We start from the raw sequence: 14,813 nt of genomic DNA, 5'->3' as shown, positions 1-14,813 counted from the left end.
TACATGTTGTCATCAATGTACTTGTTCATGCCTGCTCACAGCATATATATAAAACAATAGAGGTTTTTTTTAGAGGGCCTCGTAGTCAAAATAGGTACCGCCCAATGACATGCATTGTTAGCTGGCTCGTATTGACTTTTTTCTCGCGTTATAATACACAGGAAAGTGAAAGAAAATGAAAAGTGTTCATGTTTCACACAAGGATTGTGAATGACTCTTTGAAAAGGTGTGAAAATCTAAATTTAGAATGAACACAGAGGCTGAAATGCTGTGGAAATACGTTGAAATGTAGAATGAAAGTAAGAGTAAATTGGTAATTTGAACAACAGGAATTGAACCAACCATCTCTGGGTCTGGATCCAAGCACTTCTGTGCTGTAAAATACTGTTTTTGCAGGAAGATGAATGCACTACACTGGCAGACACAGATGATAAAGTGGTGGGCTTGGCTATGTACTAGCGCCTTTCTTCATACTACAGATGGTCGTCACAGGCTTTGTTTACAAAAAAATCTGAGGAAAAATATGCTCAGTTGGCAAAAGTAATCCCTTCTTCAGGGTATATTAAAAAAATATAAAAAAATATTATGCTCCAGTGCTAATTAAGATACTATGACAGCATGACATGCAAATGGTATTAACCATAGGGCTCAATGGTGTGTTCTGTGATGGACTACATTTTTTATTTTACAGTGAAATAGCGGCAAATTAGCCTTCACTAAAAAGCATATTTTCTTGTTTTACTTACGCACTTGTCCCTGTTTTTTTTTTCTAAACACTCATTTCCACAACATAATTCTTCAGTTATTACATCACATTTCTGATTTCTTTCCGACTTGACCGTGATAATTACAATATTACGGTATAACGATTTTTGTGTTAACACTTAACAACTAACACCTTTACATTCGTATTACCCAATAGATATAATCAGAGAAAATAAGCCATTTAGACAGTTGACCTTTTCGGGGGGACAGAATTGATGGTGGACAGGATGTGAAGTTGGGGGTTCAGAGTTGATTATTATGATTATTCATTCATTCATTTTCTACCGCTTTTCCTCACGAGTGTCGTGGAGGGGGGTGTGTGCTAGAGCCTATCCCAGCTGTCTTCGGGCGAGAGGCGGAGTACACCCTGGACTGGTCGCCAGCCAATCACAGGGCACATATAGACAAACAACCATTCACACTCACATTCATACCGATGGACAATTTGGAGGAAAGCGGAGTACCCAGAGAAAACCCACGCATGCACGGGGAGAACATGCAAACTCCACACAGAGACGGCCGAGGGTGGAATTGAACCCTGGTCTCCTAGCTGTGAGGTCTGCGCGCTATGATTATTATTCTGTTAATATTATTATAATTTGTTCAAGTCTGGTGCATTGGTGGTGGTCTCATCCAACAATTACTGACACCTAGTGACCAATGTGGAATATTAAATTCCCAAGTTGCGGTGTCAGTGGTTTATACTGTAGTGCATTTAGCCATTTTTAGGCTTGAAAATGTTTAACTTAAAAAATATGTGCTATTTGCTTAAATATGCATATTCTCCTCCAATGAGCTCACCACTCATGGGAGTGGCCAAAGGTGTCTTGGGAAGTCTGGCAGCCCAAGCGACCTGACCTCAGATAAGCAGTAGAAGATGGATAGTTGCATATTTTTTTTACTAATTCTAGGCCGCAGTCAACCACAAAACAGCGATCATTTATTCATGAACTAATGTTTGACACAGCATTGATGCAAGTGGTAAAAAAAACCAAAAACTTGAGTTACAGTGGTGCTGGCATATGCTCCAGTTGGTTACCGTGGCGACAGCGAGTGGCCTTTCGGACAAAATGACCATTTGGATGATGAGATCAGATTAGATCAATGGAGAGAAACAGCAGAAAGAAGCACATAGGAGGCAAGTCAGGGAATGAGGTTAGATGCAAAAGCGGGGGGGTGGCGGGTGGGCATAGATATACATAAATGGAGTAGCAAATAAAAGGACACACACACACTCCTATGGTAGCAAGCTGGTGTTGTGCTCCAGTGGTGGTCAGTTCAGTGGGTGCACAAAAACAAGCAGAGATCATTACTTGACGTTCAGTGTGCTTAGAGAGCTGCATGTGGACGACCCTGCTAAATGCTGGAAGACAGGCGGGCGGTGTGTGTAGAGGTGTGTGTATGTGTCGAGACGAAAGCCAACTACACACATTGATCTCACACAGCAGCCTCCAATCACTGCTGAAGACTGAGAGCTTTTCCAAAGTATGTAAGTCTTCTTCATGATGGAGGAGAACTGGTGATGAAAACTATGTAGACATGGACGCTGTCATTGTAACAATGGACACTTCTAAAGGGACTACACTGGACTATACAAGGATGAAAAAGTGGAATTTGGTCATTTGCCATGAACTCTAACTTACTTCTGTGCTACAACATTGGCTACAAAAGTGTAGCACTCCAGCCTCAGGCATCCATGTCATTAGCTGGGGTATCACATTTGAGAATGGTCTTTCATTTTTAACCACTTTGTCATTCCTTGTCTATTTTTTCCCCAAGTACTTTTACCATCATCCTCAATGGAAATGGAAACATCATCCTCTTCACTGTACACAGTGTCGCCTTTCACAGAAAGACAAAACATGAAATGCAGTATTACACACTATTGTTGCTGCTTTAATCTAAAACAGTGGTTCTCAATTGTTTTCTGTCATGCCTCCGCTGGGGGCCAGAAATGTACTCACACACCTTCTACCCCGCGATTTGAAATACTATTGAGAAAATGATAACATCTATTTATTTATCAAATCACAAAATGATCAGCTGGGAAGCATAGAAGCTTATTCAAGAATAAAATTGCATGTTGAGTACAATAAATGAGTACATGTTGGCAGTTCTACCTCTCAAGTCAGCCCTGAAAGTTCACTGTGCCACCCCAAGGGGGCCCTGCCCCAGTATTTGAGAAGCGCTGGTCAAAAAGTAGATACTAGAAGCTACTTTTTTCTAAAAATATGTGAAACAAATTTATTTACCGTCAGAGTCCAGATAACTGTCCTTCACTACAAAGCAGACAAAAACAAAGAAAGGTTTATGGTTTAGCCAGGGATGCAAGGACACAATTATAGGTAATGTCAGGTGGAAGAGTCAAAACACAACATGGAAAAGAAGAAACTCATAAAGGATGACCGTACAAGGAGGGAAAAACAAAAGCACTGTGTAGTAAATTCTAACAAGAGACACTAATGGAGAAACAAAAGGGAAAACTAGTGAGGCTCTGTAAGAGAATCACACAGGACTGAGCTATCAAAAGACACAAGTACCTGGGCAGTACAATGTTAGCAACTAGCAAAAGTAGACAGGAGTAACAGAGCAGGGATATAACAAGGAGAGCTTTCAGTCATCCACAGTTAGACAGAAGTCTAATCATGTCCAAGAATAGGAGTCCAAAGACATTTAAAGGTACTACTGTGATTTTTGGTGTGTAAGCCATTGTATTATTCTCGTGCTTTCAACCCTGCCACTTATACAGTAGTCACATTCACATGTGGATTGCAGCAGTCATTTTGAGGTTTGCGTGCACGCTCCCAACATCTGTGATGTGCGATATCACTGATTTCTTATCCGATTTGATACTGAGTAAAATTCAGGCTGGTATCAGGGATACCTATCAGTACCGATACATTGACATGGTCTCAAGAATTTAGTTAATTTCTACTGTGTTCCTATTAATGATTTACATTACCTCAAACCACGTATCAATATTTTGGATCTTAGCAGTGCGGAGTGATGTCGGGAGATCCAATGTCACGGGCAATTTTCGATGGCCTGATTTGCCTTGAAATCAGGGGTGACGTTGCAAGTAGTGTAGCAGGGCTCGACAATAACGATGTACCGATGGCCCGGGGCAAGTTAAAACAAAATTCGGGCAAGTAAATCCAATCATTAATATTCCCGTCGGGCATGCAAGTGCACTTTAGCATGCCGTACTGCCAAGAGTTGTTTTTTTTAAAGCGGTTCTTGTTGGGTGTTGGTAAAACACGGACTGCGTAATTCCGGTGGTAATTTGCAAAGCAATCCTTGCAAATCTTGAAATGGACCAATCAGAATCGTTTATTTAGACCGCGGTCCTTAATCCACAATCCGCGTTTTACCCACACCCGTTCTTGTTCGTGATCAACCAATAAGCGATCGTTTTACTAGGAAAACATCTATCATGGCGTCCCTGCCAACATCGTCTAATTCTTCAACAACTTCTGAAGGAAAATACCAAAAAGTGATGAACCAGTGCCTCCTAAACAAGTATTTTATTAGCGGCAGCAAATCAAAGGATGGCACAGGTGAGTGAATCACATTGCTGTGACAATTTGAAGTGGTCACAATGAAACACCACCGATTAGATCCAATACCAAGTGCGGATTTTGCACAAGCTACAAAATCTAGCGGTTCAATTTCTCTGTGTATTTTTCTCACCTTTGCTTCACAACTTATTGTTTGACCATTGAGCATTTTTTTCGGGATTAAAAACACTTTACTAGTACACAAATGTGTCAAATGTTTCATTGTGGTGCACAACTTATAAATATCACTGCTTACTACGACTACAATGTGTAAGGTAGTATGGCATGCCATGTTAACATACATCTCCACAATTTTTCAGACATTCCTCCAAATACAATGCATCAGTACTATTATCTGATGAATTATCAGCATATATCGATATATGATATCATTATGGCAGTCTTTTCATTTTACATGGGGGAAGTTCGGGCAAGTAGTTCTCACCTTAAGGATTCCCCATGGGCAAGTCATTTTTGTTTTTAACGTAGAGCCCTGTGTAGCCTATAAACATACAAATATTACAAATATTTTTTTCTCTTTAAATTGAGTGGGTGCCATTTAAAGGTGTTAAAAAGGTATCAGGGTTAGTAATGCTGTTATTACTTTCCAGAAATGGTAATATAACAAGTTACCATTTCTAATGTTTACCTGTTACCATTACCAACCGTGAATGTAGCCCAAAGCCACCTTGACGCTGACACAAACAGCTAGTGATGGATCGTGTTAGCACGCCAGATAAATATAGTTTTTCATGTTAGCTGTTACAACAACAATATCGCTGTAGCTTAAGACAATTAGCATTTTTTCAGTTTGTTTTATGAGGGCTTTAGCGTCAAAATACTACACATATATCCCATGACATCCATTGTTAGCTAGCTGAAATTAACTTGTTTCCTTGTGTTATAATGCACATAAGGATTGTGAATGATGGGCAACCCCCCCCCCCCCCAAAATGTGCAGCTCCCCTTTAAATCAAACTACTACACAGACTACTTTGGAGGTTTCACAATACTAATACTAGAATATCATGATATTTTCCAAAGAAACGTTTCAACTCCACAGTATGTTTGTGTATTTACCATCTAAATCTATAGATAATCAAAACAAGGAATAATTCACTCATTCATTCATTTTCTACCGCTTTTTCCTCACGAGGGTCGCGGGGGTGCTGGAGCCTATCCCAGCTGTCTTCGGGCGAGAGGCGGGGTACACCCTGGACTGGTCACCAGCCAATCACAGGGCACATATAGACAAACAACCATTCACACTCACATTCATACCTATGGACAATTTGGACTCGCCAACCAACCTAGCATGTTTTTGGAATGTGGGAGGAAACCGGAGTACCCGGAGAAAACCCAAAGGGGGGGGGGGGGGGGGGGGGAACAAAACAACTAATAATTACTTTGTGCAATTGTGAAGCACAACACTAAAATTCTACCAGTGTAAAGCTTAGCTCAACACATACTTCTACTACTACATCACTAAACAGTCTACACTCCAATGAGCTGGGAGGTACTGTATACTATCACATATTACAAATCACAATGATTACATTCACATATTTGTAATAATATGTTATTTTTACCCTCTGAGATGTCATCATAAGGATGGTCCTCTTGCACAACTAGTTATTAACAAAGGTGTTAAGAAGACCGTAATGATGTGCGCACACTGAATAGGTGTGTGTGTGTGTTTTGGAGGCTAGGTGTTTGCTAACATACTAATTACCTCAGAATGCATCACTGTCACATTCTTAACAGAGCTAAAGGATACAAGCCGCCATGTTGTTGATATCTTTCCAGCACAAAAATGCGGCTTCTATTAAATATAATAATGATTGGATATGAAGAATGACAACCCTCAGATGTGTCAAATGAAGTGGCTGGTGAGTGCATTTACACAAAATTGGGACACTAAAGTAAAAAGGGAGGGAAAAGGCCTCCCTCACTTGACTTCCTTTTGTCCTCTGTGGCAAATGAGCGCTACTACTATTAACCAGTCATCCATTCATGAATGCAGATGTGAGGAAATGCATTATGTATCAAAGCAAGGGTCATCCGTCTTTAAAATAGCTTCTTTCCTAAGCCTCACCCGTACACCATTACCTGCATGAGTGACATTAAATGCACTAAATAACAAAGCTTGTGTTTTCAACAACAATAAAAAAATAAAAAAAACAACTGCTGTTTATTTTACTCAAGGACCCCCCTCTCCCGCCACCTACAGTTGTGGAGTATAAGACATTGTGTCTAAATGTATAAATTATTAGATCAATTATTAGACCTGCCAACAGTGACAACATTTATTTAATGTGTAATTAATAGTTATTAGTAGGTTTTCAATTCATTAATCATGATGAATCACTATTAGCATTATTGTCTGAAATTTGTCCATTTCTACTGTATTTAAGGAACAGAAAGATAAATGACAGAACAAGATTATATGCAAATATGTATTAAACGTTCCAAATGAACTAAATATGTCAACAAAGCTGAACGAGACCTCACAAGTCTAAAAATCTATGTACACTGACAAAAATCAAATTGAATATGAAAAAAAGTAATAATACGATAATAATACATAGTGGTCATGTAATTGTGCTATATTGGAGAGAGAATATGAAAAAAATGCACATATGTATATGATAAAAAGGGTAAATTAAGATTAAACAAAAATACGAATTGAAGAATTAATTATAATACAATAAATACAAGATTATGTATGTTTGTGGACCAGCAGAGATTGTCTGCTATTCAGCCATTGGTGAGACAATGCCATTTGTCCTCTTTCCCATGTTTCTTCCTGTTTTTGTGTTTTGCATTCAAATTGGCATTATTAAATAAAGTAATATTAAATACCCTGAATGTACAACACAATCTCCAAACATATTCATTGGTTCATATAACATACACAGAGCAATAAACAACTATGTGTCTGTGTTCTTTTCCCTATGTTGGAGCAGCATTACCTGAAACACTACAGTCTCTGCATTGTCCATGCACTATTGTGTTCTGGTGGTGATGCGTTCAAACGTCCTATATAAATAGTTAGGTCAATATGCTGAATGTAACAAAATGCACATTTGGCGGGCAGCAACGCATACAATTGTAATTAAGTCAAAAATGTGCCGAGTACACAAACTGAACACATGTTGGCAGGTCTGCATAGTGTTACTTTAACATTAACAACAGTCAGTTGACTCAAATAATATATTTCTACGTTTACGTCCCAATACTACACAGAATGGCACACAGTGTGACGGCCAGTGTTGTGTAACAGAGCCAGATGGTTGAACATGGATGGCCGACGGTGCTGGCAGCCATGCGCCTGTAAACGTATTTCCTGCACGGAAGATCGGCAACGTACTTCGCATTAGTGGCAGCATGACGGATCCATCTTCACTAACTAGGAAAGACGACCTCCAGCAGATCTATCCCATAGATGGAAGAGCGCTGTGGTAGCCATTGGATTGGAAAAAAACCAAAACAAATGTATATGTCACGGCTGCAGATGATGCTCTGTAATTGGGTTTTGTTGTGCATAACAAGTCAGAATTGTTTGCCATTTGTATCAGTAATAGGAGTGCAAATGCCGTAAAGTGGACAAAAGACTCCATTATATGAGGGGAAGATATGGGGGGGGGGGGGGGGGGTAGACCACTGGTCTTTGTGTGACATTGAAGGGCATGAAGCCAGAGAGAGGCTGTACTTGTACAGTCGCATATTTTTATGCCACACACAAAAATCCTAATGCAAAGGGAGGAGAGCATGAGTGATCTCAGTGTGAGTGCAGCTGTGGCTCACACGCTGGCCTCTGAGAAGTGTTTTCATTAAGCTAATGTGGGTTTCATCCACCATGATGGATGTGTGATGCAGGGTGTGGATTCATGTGGTGGAGAGCTGGCTATCCGTGGACAGGTGATGGGGAAAGGGAAAGCAAAAGGAGGAGTGGAGAACAAGCACAAAATTTTGTTTGAATTTTGCATGCGCGCTCCTTGGAAAAAGGGATGGGCATTGGAAGAATTCCGATAACATAATATTAAGTTGTCCTTATTGATATTAATTTCAGAAAGACAGATAGATGAAGCAATTCAACTTCCCTATTTTATGCCAAAGGCACAGATAAGAAAGGCAGCACCACCAAAAAGCAAACAACATGAAGAAAATCTATTCCAAAGATCCATGTGGAAGCATGTCAACATGTGACAACCAACCAAGACAACCAAGTGACGGTCACTCGACGTAAAACTTGCATGACCAAACACGGCCCAGGGAACCTCACTCCATTTCACTGGTGTTTTAACATCAACAACAATTTAGGTGCTGCCCAGTATAGTGAACTCCTGCTCTGACACTGATTTGGTCAGTTCATTCATCCTAAAGTAAGAAAACTGGAACAAAAGAAAACATAGGTATGGTGCCTGAGGCTCAGAGCGAAACCTCATAACAGAATAAAAACATTTCTGATTCTTGTTAAGAAGCTCCAGCATACCCCTGCGACCCTAGTGAGGACAAGCGGCATAGAAAATGGATGGATGGAGGGATTATTGTATGTATTGTAAGTATATATATATATGTATATAAGTATATAAGTATATATATATATATATATTGTAAGTATGTCAGCTTGTGAGCAGAGATACCTCTTGTATGTACGGTAGTTCCATCTATTTTCTATGCCACTTTTCCTCACTAGGATTGCGGTGGTATGCTGAGTCTATCCATGCTGACTTTGGGCAAGAGGCAAGGTAAAGCCAGCCAATTGCATTGTACTTATAGGCAACCATATATACACATTCAAACCTATGGATACAATTTACAATCTCCAACTAACAATTTAGAGTCTCCAATTAACCAAACATAGAAGATACAATTAACCATACAAATAAGAAACCGGAGTACCCAGAGAAAACCAATGCACGGGGTGAACATGTAAACTCCACACCAAGATGCCCAAACAGAGATTCGAACCCAGCTCTTCCAGAACTCCCGACTGTGCGACCACCATGCAGCCCTTTTGGATAGAGTGACTGACTGGAATCCATGCGACCTTCAATTTTAGATTTCCAGTACCTGCACTGGCCACACAGCCCCACAGCGTGATGGAACCACCACCAAATGTTACTGTGGGTAGCAAGTGTTTGTCTTGGAATGCTGTGTTCTTCATCCGCCATGCATGCCACTCCATGTTATTTCCAAACAACTCCATTTTAGTTTCATCCGTCCACAGCACCTTATTCCACAATGAAGATGGCTTGTCCAAATGTGCTTTAACATACCTCAAGCGACTCTGGTTGTGGCATGTGTGCAGAAAAGGCTTCTTCCGCATGACCTTCCCGTACAGCAAAGTGCACTCAATAGTTGAACGATGCACAGTGACACCATCTGCACCAAGATCATATTGTAGGTCTTTGGAGATGGTCTGTAGGTTGAGTTTGACTGTTCTCACCATCCTTCATCTCTGCTTATCTGAGTTTTTCTTGTCCTGCCACTCTGGACCTTAACTGTGGTCTTCCATTTCCTCACTATGTTCCTCAGAGTGGAACCTGACAACTGAAATCTCAGAGCAAGCTTTTTGTATCCTTCCCCTAGACGTCCCCTAGATGTTGAACAATCTTTGCTTTCAGGTCATTTGACAGTTGTTTCGAGGCTACCATGTTGCTACTCTTCAGAGAAGATGCAACTTGCAATTGGCCGACTCAAATACGCTTTATCATGACTGGCTTCACTTGTGTATGTAGGCCAAGGGTTAGGGAGCTGACCAAACAAATTTGGTGTTCCAATAATTAGTGTTAAAGGTATTCAAAATCAATAAAACAACAAGGGTGCCCAATACTTATTGTACACGTTCTGTAAATCCTGTCAACCTCATTTTACTTCTCGTACATCGGTTTGTCTGTTATATGATATTTTTAACAGAAATTGCTGATCCAAACAACCAGTGATTTATGAAGGAAAATCTCAAAAATTACCAGGGGTACCCAAACTTTTTCATACCACTGTATAATAATGCAGTACTTTTTGATGTCAAAATTTCATACAATTAACACAATTCACAACAATCACAAATACATAAAAGGATTTATGATGCCCATCCCTTTCTTGGAGTTGAAAAACATTGTCCCAGTGATTCAAACAGGGCAAGAAGTTACTACAATGCAATCTATGTAGGTGAGCACAGGGGGTGACACGTGGAGGAAAGTGAGTAGGTGAGAAGAACATTATGGCATTTACCTTCTACATCATTACTGTCAAAGTCTTGAGTGAGGCATGAATGGAGACAAAAAGCACACACACACACAAACACATGAAAAGCTATGCCACAGCAGCTCTGTGTAAAGCAGAAGAAAAAGCAACATTTAAAACATGAGAGAAGCACAACATGAAGTGACGTTTGTCCAAAATACAAAACACAAAAGAGACAAGAATTAGACCGTATAGCCAAAAACAGAGCATGAGATGAGCTTTAGATTGCAGTCATTTTGTTAAAATATATACTGTATATACTTGATTTTGTGGCACACGTGCCAAGGAAGAACCAGTTGGTGAACATCTGGATAAAGATATGGTTCCAGAAACCTTTCACCCCCAAAAGGGAACTGGTACAGTCCCAGTTGTCTTATATTATATTCTATGCAAACACACTGGCAGAAAAGTAAACACCAATAAATGCTTTTTCTGATTTAAATGTCAATGATACAGTTCTTCAACCACACAATTCCATCGCCTTACGTTTGTTGCATGCCAACAACAATAAAATTACATCCACTTCAGAATAACAAATAGTACAGTCCAAGTCGTCTTACATCTGTTCTATGCAAACGTACTCGTATACAAGTGAACATGAGTACATTGCCGCAAGGATTTTTCCATTTTTTTTTCTTTTTGACATTTCAGTGTTAATGAATGTGTCAACCCATAAAAAAATGGCACATTCCCATTGTCTTATAATGCATGCCAATGTAGTGGTAGACAAATCATGTAAATATGCTAATAATAATTGTGTCGTATTATGTTTGCTGCTTTCTAGCATACAAGTGTCAACGAAACCATTCCTCTTGCAGTGTCATAACAATTTTTTGCATGCTAACTTATATCAACAAATGGTTCAACCTTGGCGGAGGGTTACACTGAGTCCCATTTTAATTCTGAAAATAAGTACTCTCATGTATTAATAGACACACATACTGTATGCACACACACAGACAAGCATTTGGTACGTACAATACGTATACACACACATTATGAATGAGGACCCCCCTACCTTTGACCCTCTCTCCACGATTGAGCTGGATCTCCCCCTCACCCTGCGGGGTGTAGGGCTTGACGACAATGAAGGTGCGACCTGGGACGGCACTGTAGAGTTTCCGCTTGGGCCCGCGTGTGCCCATCAGCGCCGGCGGGGTGTGATGAGGTGGGCTTGGGTCTCGCTGCACTGACCCGGGGCTGTAAACAAACACATAGGTTACTGTGGTGATCCCGGGGAGCTGGTAGCTGAAGCCCGTGGTCACAGACATGGTGGTCCGTGGGGCTGCCAGCTGGTGACACCCCCTGGTCTTTATGATGGACCTGGAGAGATTCATAAAGGTCCCGCTCTTGTCCAAATAATAACAATCAGTCTTCCACAGGAGCCATGCCAGCCCCCCCCGCTCCTTCTCTTACAGTATCCTCCCTCGTCTCCTCTCTTTCTACACACTCCCTTGCATCCTAACAAAACAAAGATGGTTAATTGCAGTTTCCTTCCATTCGATAGATCCCCCTCTCAGTCATCTTGAGTTGGGGGGCATGGCTGAAGCCCGCTCCAGAAAGCAAGGACAGACATCCTGCATGTCTCCAGGTGGGACGACAGATCCCGACTCCAGCTGAGGGGGGCAGCGAGGATGTGGATTGAGCTCCCCGAGTCCTTCTCCTTGGGAGTCCCGCCGCGTCTCCCTCGCCTCTCCCCTCCTTGTCCTCCCCTTCCTTTCCACCACTCCTGACACACACACATGCGCTCGCTGACATGCGCTCACACACGCTGTGGCAGTGATGCTACTGCTTCTACTACTGCTGCTGCTGTTGTTGTCTTGCGTGGCTCCCCTCCCCTTTGACAGCTTGCTCACACCCTACAAGCCATTTATGTGCATGCTCCATCTGCACACACATACACACGCACACACACTCATGGAGCCGCCGTTATCATGGCCACCATGCACCGCCTGCATGTCGCTAAAACATTGCTCACACATACACACGGTGGTCCCAGTGCACCACTGAGCTTCTTCTGCATGTGTGCATGCACCATGGCTCCCCCAAGCAAACTGTGACAGTGTAAATATTCCTGTGTGTGTGTGTGTGTGTGTGTGCGTGCGCAGTAGGGTAGAGAATGGGGGGCTGAGGGCAAAAGCTTCAGCCCATTTGGTTTAACTGTTGCTCCTCCTCTTTTCCCTATGCCTCAAATCGCCTCCTTCACTCACATCCATTGCACCCACCCATCTCTCCCTCTCTCGCTCTCTCTCACTCTCTCTCTCTCTGTATGCTCTCTAGCTCCTAACACAGCAGTGGCAGAGCTCCACCTAGTCTTCATTCATCCCCTTCTTTGCTACAACTCAGCCACGTGCTCGTAGTGCCGTAAACACTCCTCACAACAACAGTAATGGCCGATACATCTTATTATTTTACCAATACCATAAGAAGGATAAAAGAGATTTTTAGTTTGGTACAGTAGATCTACAGTACAGTATGATAGACTACCAATATCAGTTGTCAAATCAAACACCATACACCATTGCACAGCAATCCCTCGTTCATCCCGATAAATTGATTTCAGACCCGGCTGTGATAAGTACATTTCTACAAAGTAGGATTCCTTATTTATAAATTGAATAGTTTCATAGTTAACAATCAGAACACCTTGTAAATATGTTTTCTAACATTATTAGAGCCCTCTTGATGGTAGAGTTTTACTTACTATTGTAGACATAATAAGAGGAAATAAGCCATTTAATACATAAATAAGACTTAATATAAGACAATAAATGTGTTCCGGTGCTCAGGGAGCTGAGTGGGGGACTGAACAGGAAGTGACGCCGGGGGTTCAGAGTTGGGTTTTAGCTTGGCGTAGGTTATTATTGTGACCAGATTTTTAAAACCTGCAATAAAAGGCTGTTGTTCTGGTGATTGTCTGGTGCTTGTGTGTCAAACCGAACATTGCAGCAACATTACTGACACCTAGTGACCAGTGTAGAATACTACATCACGACTGAGTCTTCTGAATGCAGTGTCTTTATATTTTAGTTGGTAATTTTTGTTTAACAATGTTTCATTTAGGCAAAACAATGCATAAAATGTGCTTAAATATGCATATTCTTTGACAATAGGCCGTACTCAACCACAAAGCAGCATGATTTATTATTTAAAAAAAAAACTGTGATAACAGTGAGGCTGCACAATTCGAAGCACAATGTGGGTGCGGGTGAGAATATTAGACGCTGCAACTAAGGTGCATTCACGAACATCATTACTATTTTTGCGAGTCAAAGGCCTGTAACCTACTGAAAATTGCTCCGCGATGCTTCAGTTGAGAATGGCTTATCTACAATTACATGGTAAAGTACTAAATAAGTACTAAATAATAAAGTACTGTCAATTAGGATGCATTTTGAGTCATTGCCCATCAGAAGTTCACTTGTCACAAAGTCAATCACTTTGAGGTCATGCTTTAATTATGTCATCTATCATGGTTATTGACCTGTCAGTCTTCGAGGTCAGCTGACAAGACAGGTCGGCGAGTGTTTGGGTGAGAGGTGGCTTTGTGGTGGTGTCTGTGGGCGAGCGGCGCATCTGCTTTGTTGACAAGCCTCATGTTTCATCGCACAGACAAGCTGCAGTGGGAGGAAGTGGAGACAGAGCATCGTGCACACAACATACAGTAAGGTGTCATTTATACACATGAATAAAATAGAGGGTGACGCTTTGCTGTGGTGGTGTAACTTCTTACAAGAATGTAGTTGGGATATTGTACACAAAAACGTAGTAGAAGTGTCATTTTACAAACTGACTTCAATTTTAAAGGGGAACTGCACTTTTTTTTATTTACAATCAACATTTAGAATCCTTATGTGACAAATGAACACATTTTCTTTCACTTTTCTGTGCATTATAACGCCAGAAAACAAGTTAACATGAGCTAGCTAACAATGTACGTCATTGGTACACACCTATTTTGAAAACGAAGCCCTCTAAAAACATTTTAGACACATGCTGTGATCATGAATGAACAAGTACATTTGTGAGAACATGTAATAATTATAGTATTTTGCCTTATTTTGATGATTTTAAACATTACCGAATATCTTTTCTCGGTGCATTGATTTCACAGACCCATTGATCGGAACTAACGCTACTTCCGTCAACAAGGTAAAACATCCCGCCCCCCAGGCAGAGAATCATGTTGCTGTGTGGGCTATAGTGAAACATACATGCGCACACAAATAAGTTACTCACAAT

At 41.0% G+C, this 14,813-nt stretch overlaps 1 protein-coding gene across 23 annotated transcripts in view; it reads right to left on the bottom strand.

Moving 5' to 3' along the window:
* The window catches only part of shank3a (SH3 and multiple ankyrin repeat domains 3a), a 237,474-nt gene that overhangs the window by 58,411 nt on the left and 164,250 nt on the right, over positions 1-14,813 (bottom strand). For 17 of the 23 annotated variants that reach the window (XR_009130085.2, XM_078790453.1, XM_078790463.1 and 14 more), the window contains 4 exons: positions 11,590-11,771; positions 10,560-10,583; positions 3,018-3,044; positions 2,554-2,607 (listed from right to left, as the gene is read on the bottom strand). Coding sequence is in view for 22 of the 23 variants with exons in the window: in XM_078790453.1 (XP_078646579.1) it covers positions 2,554-2,607; positions 3,018-3,044; positions 10,560-10,583; positions 11,590-11,771 (287 nt within the window). In the remaining variant the exon portion in view is untranslated. The remainder of the gene's footprint in view (positions 1-2,553; positions 2,608-3,017; positions 3,045-10,559; positions 10,584-11,589; positions 11,772-14,813) is intronic. The other 6 variants (XM_058074732.2, XM_058074733.2, XM_058074734.2 and 3 more) reach the window with 3 other exon arrangements.

This window comes from Doryrhamphus excisus, linkage group LG1 (assembly GCF_037039965.1).
Source record: "Doryrhamphus excisus strain RoL-2023G ecotype Guam linkage group LG1, RoL_Dexc_Guam_v1.1, whole genome shotgun sequence".
In the NCBI taxonomy this organism is placed as follows: domain Eukaryota; kingdom Metazoa; phylum Chordata; class Actinopteri; order Syngnathiformes; family Syngnathidae; genus Doryrhamphus; species Doryrhamphus excisus.
Note: the sequence above shows the minus strand (reverse complement) of the source record. Positions and strands in the feature narration are given on the sequence as shown.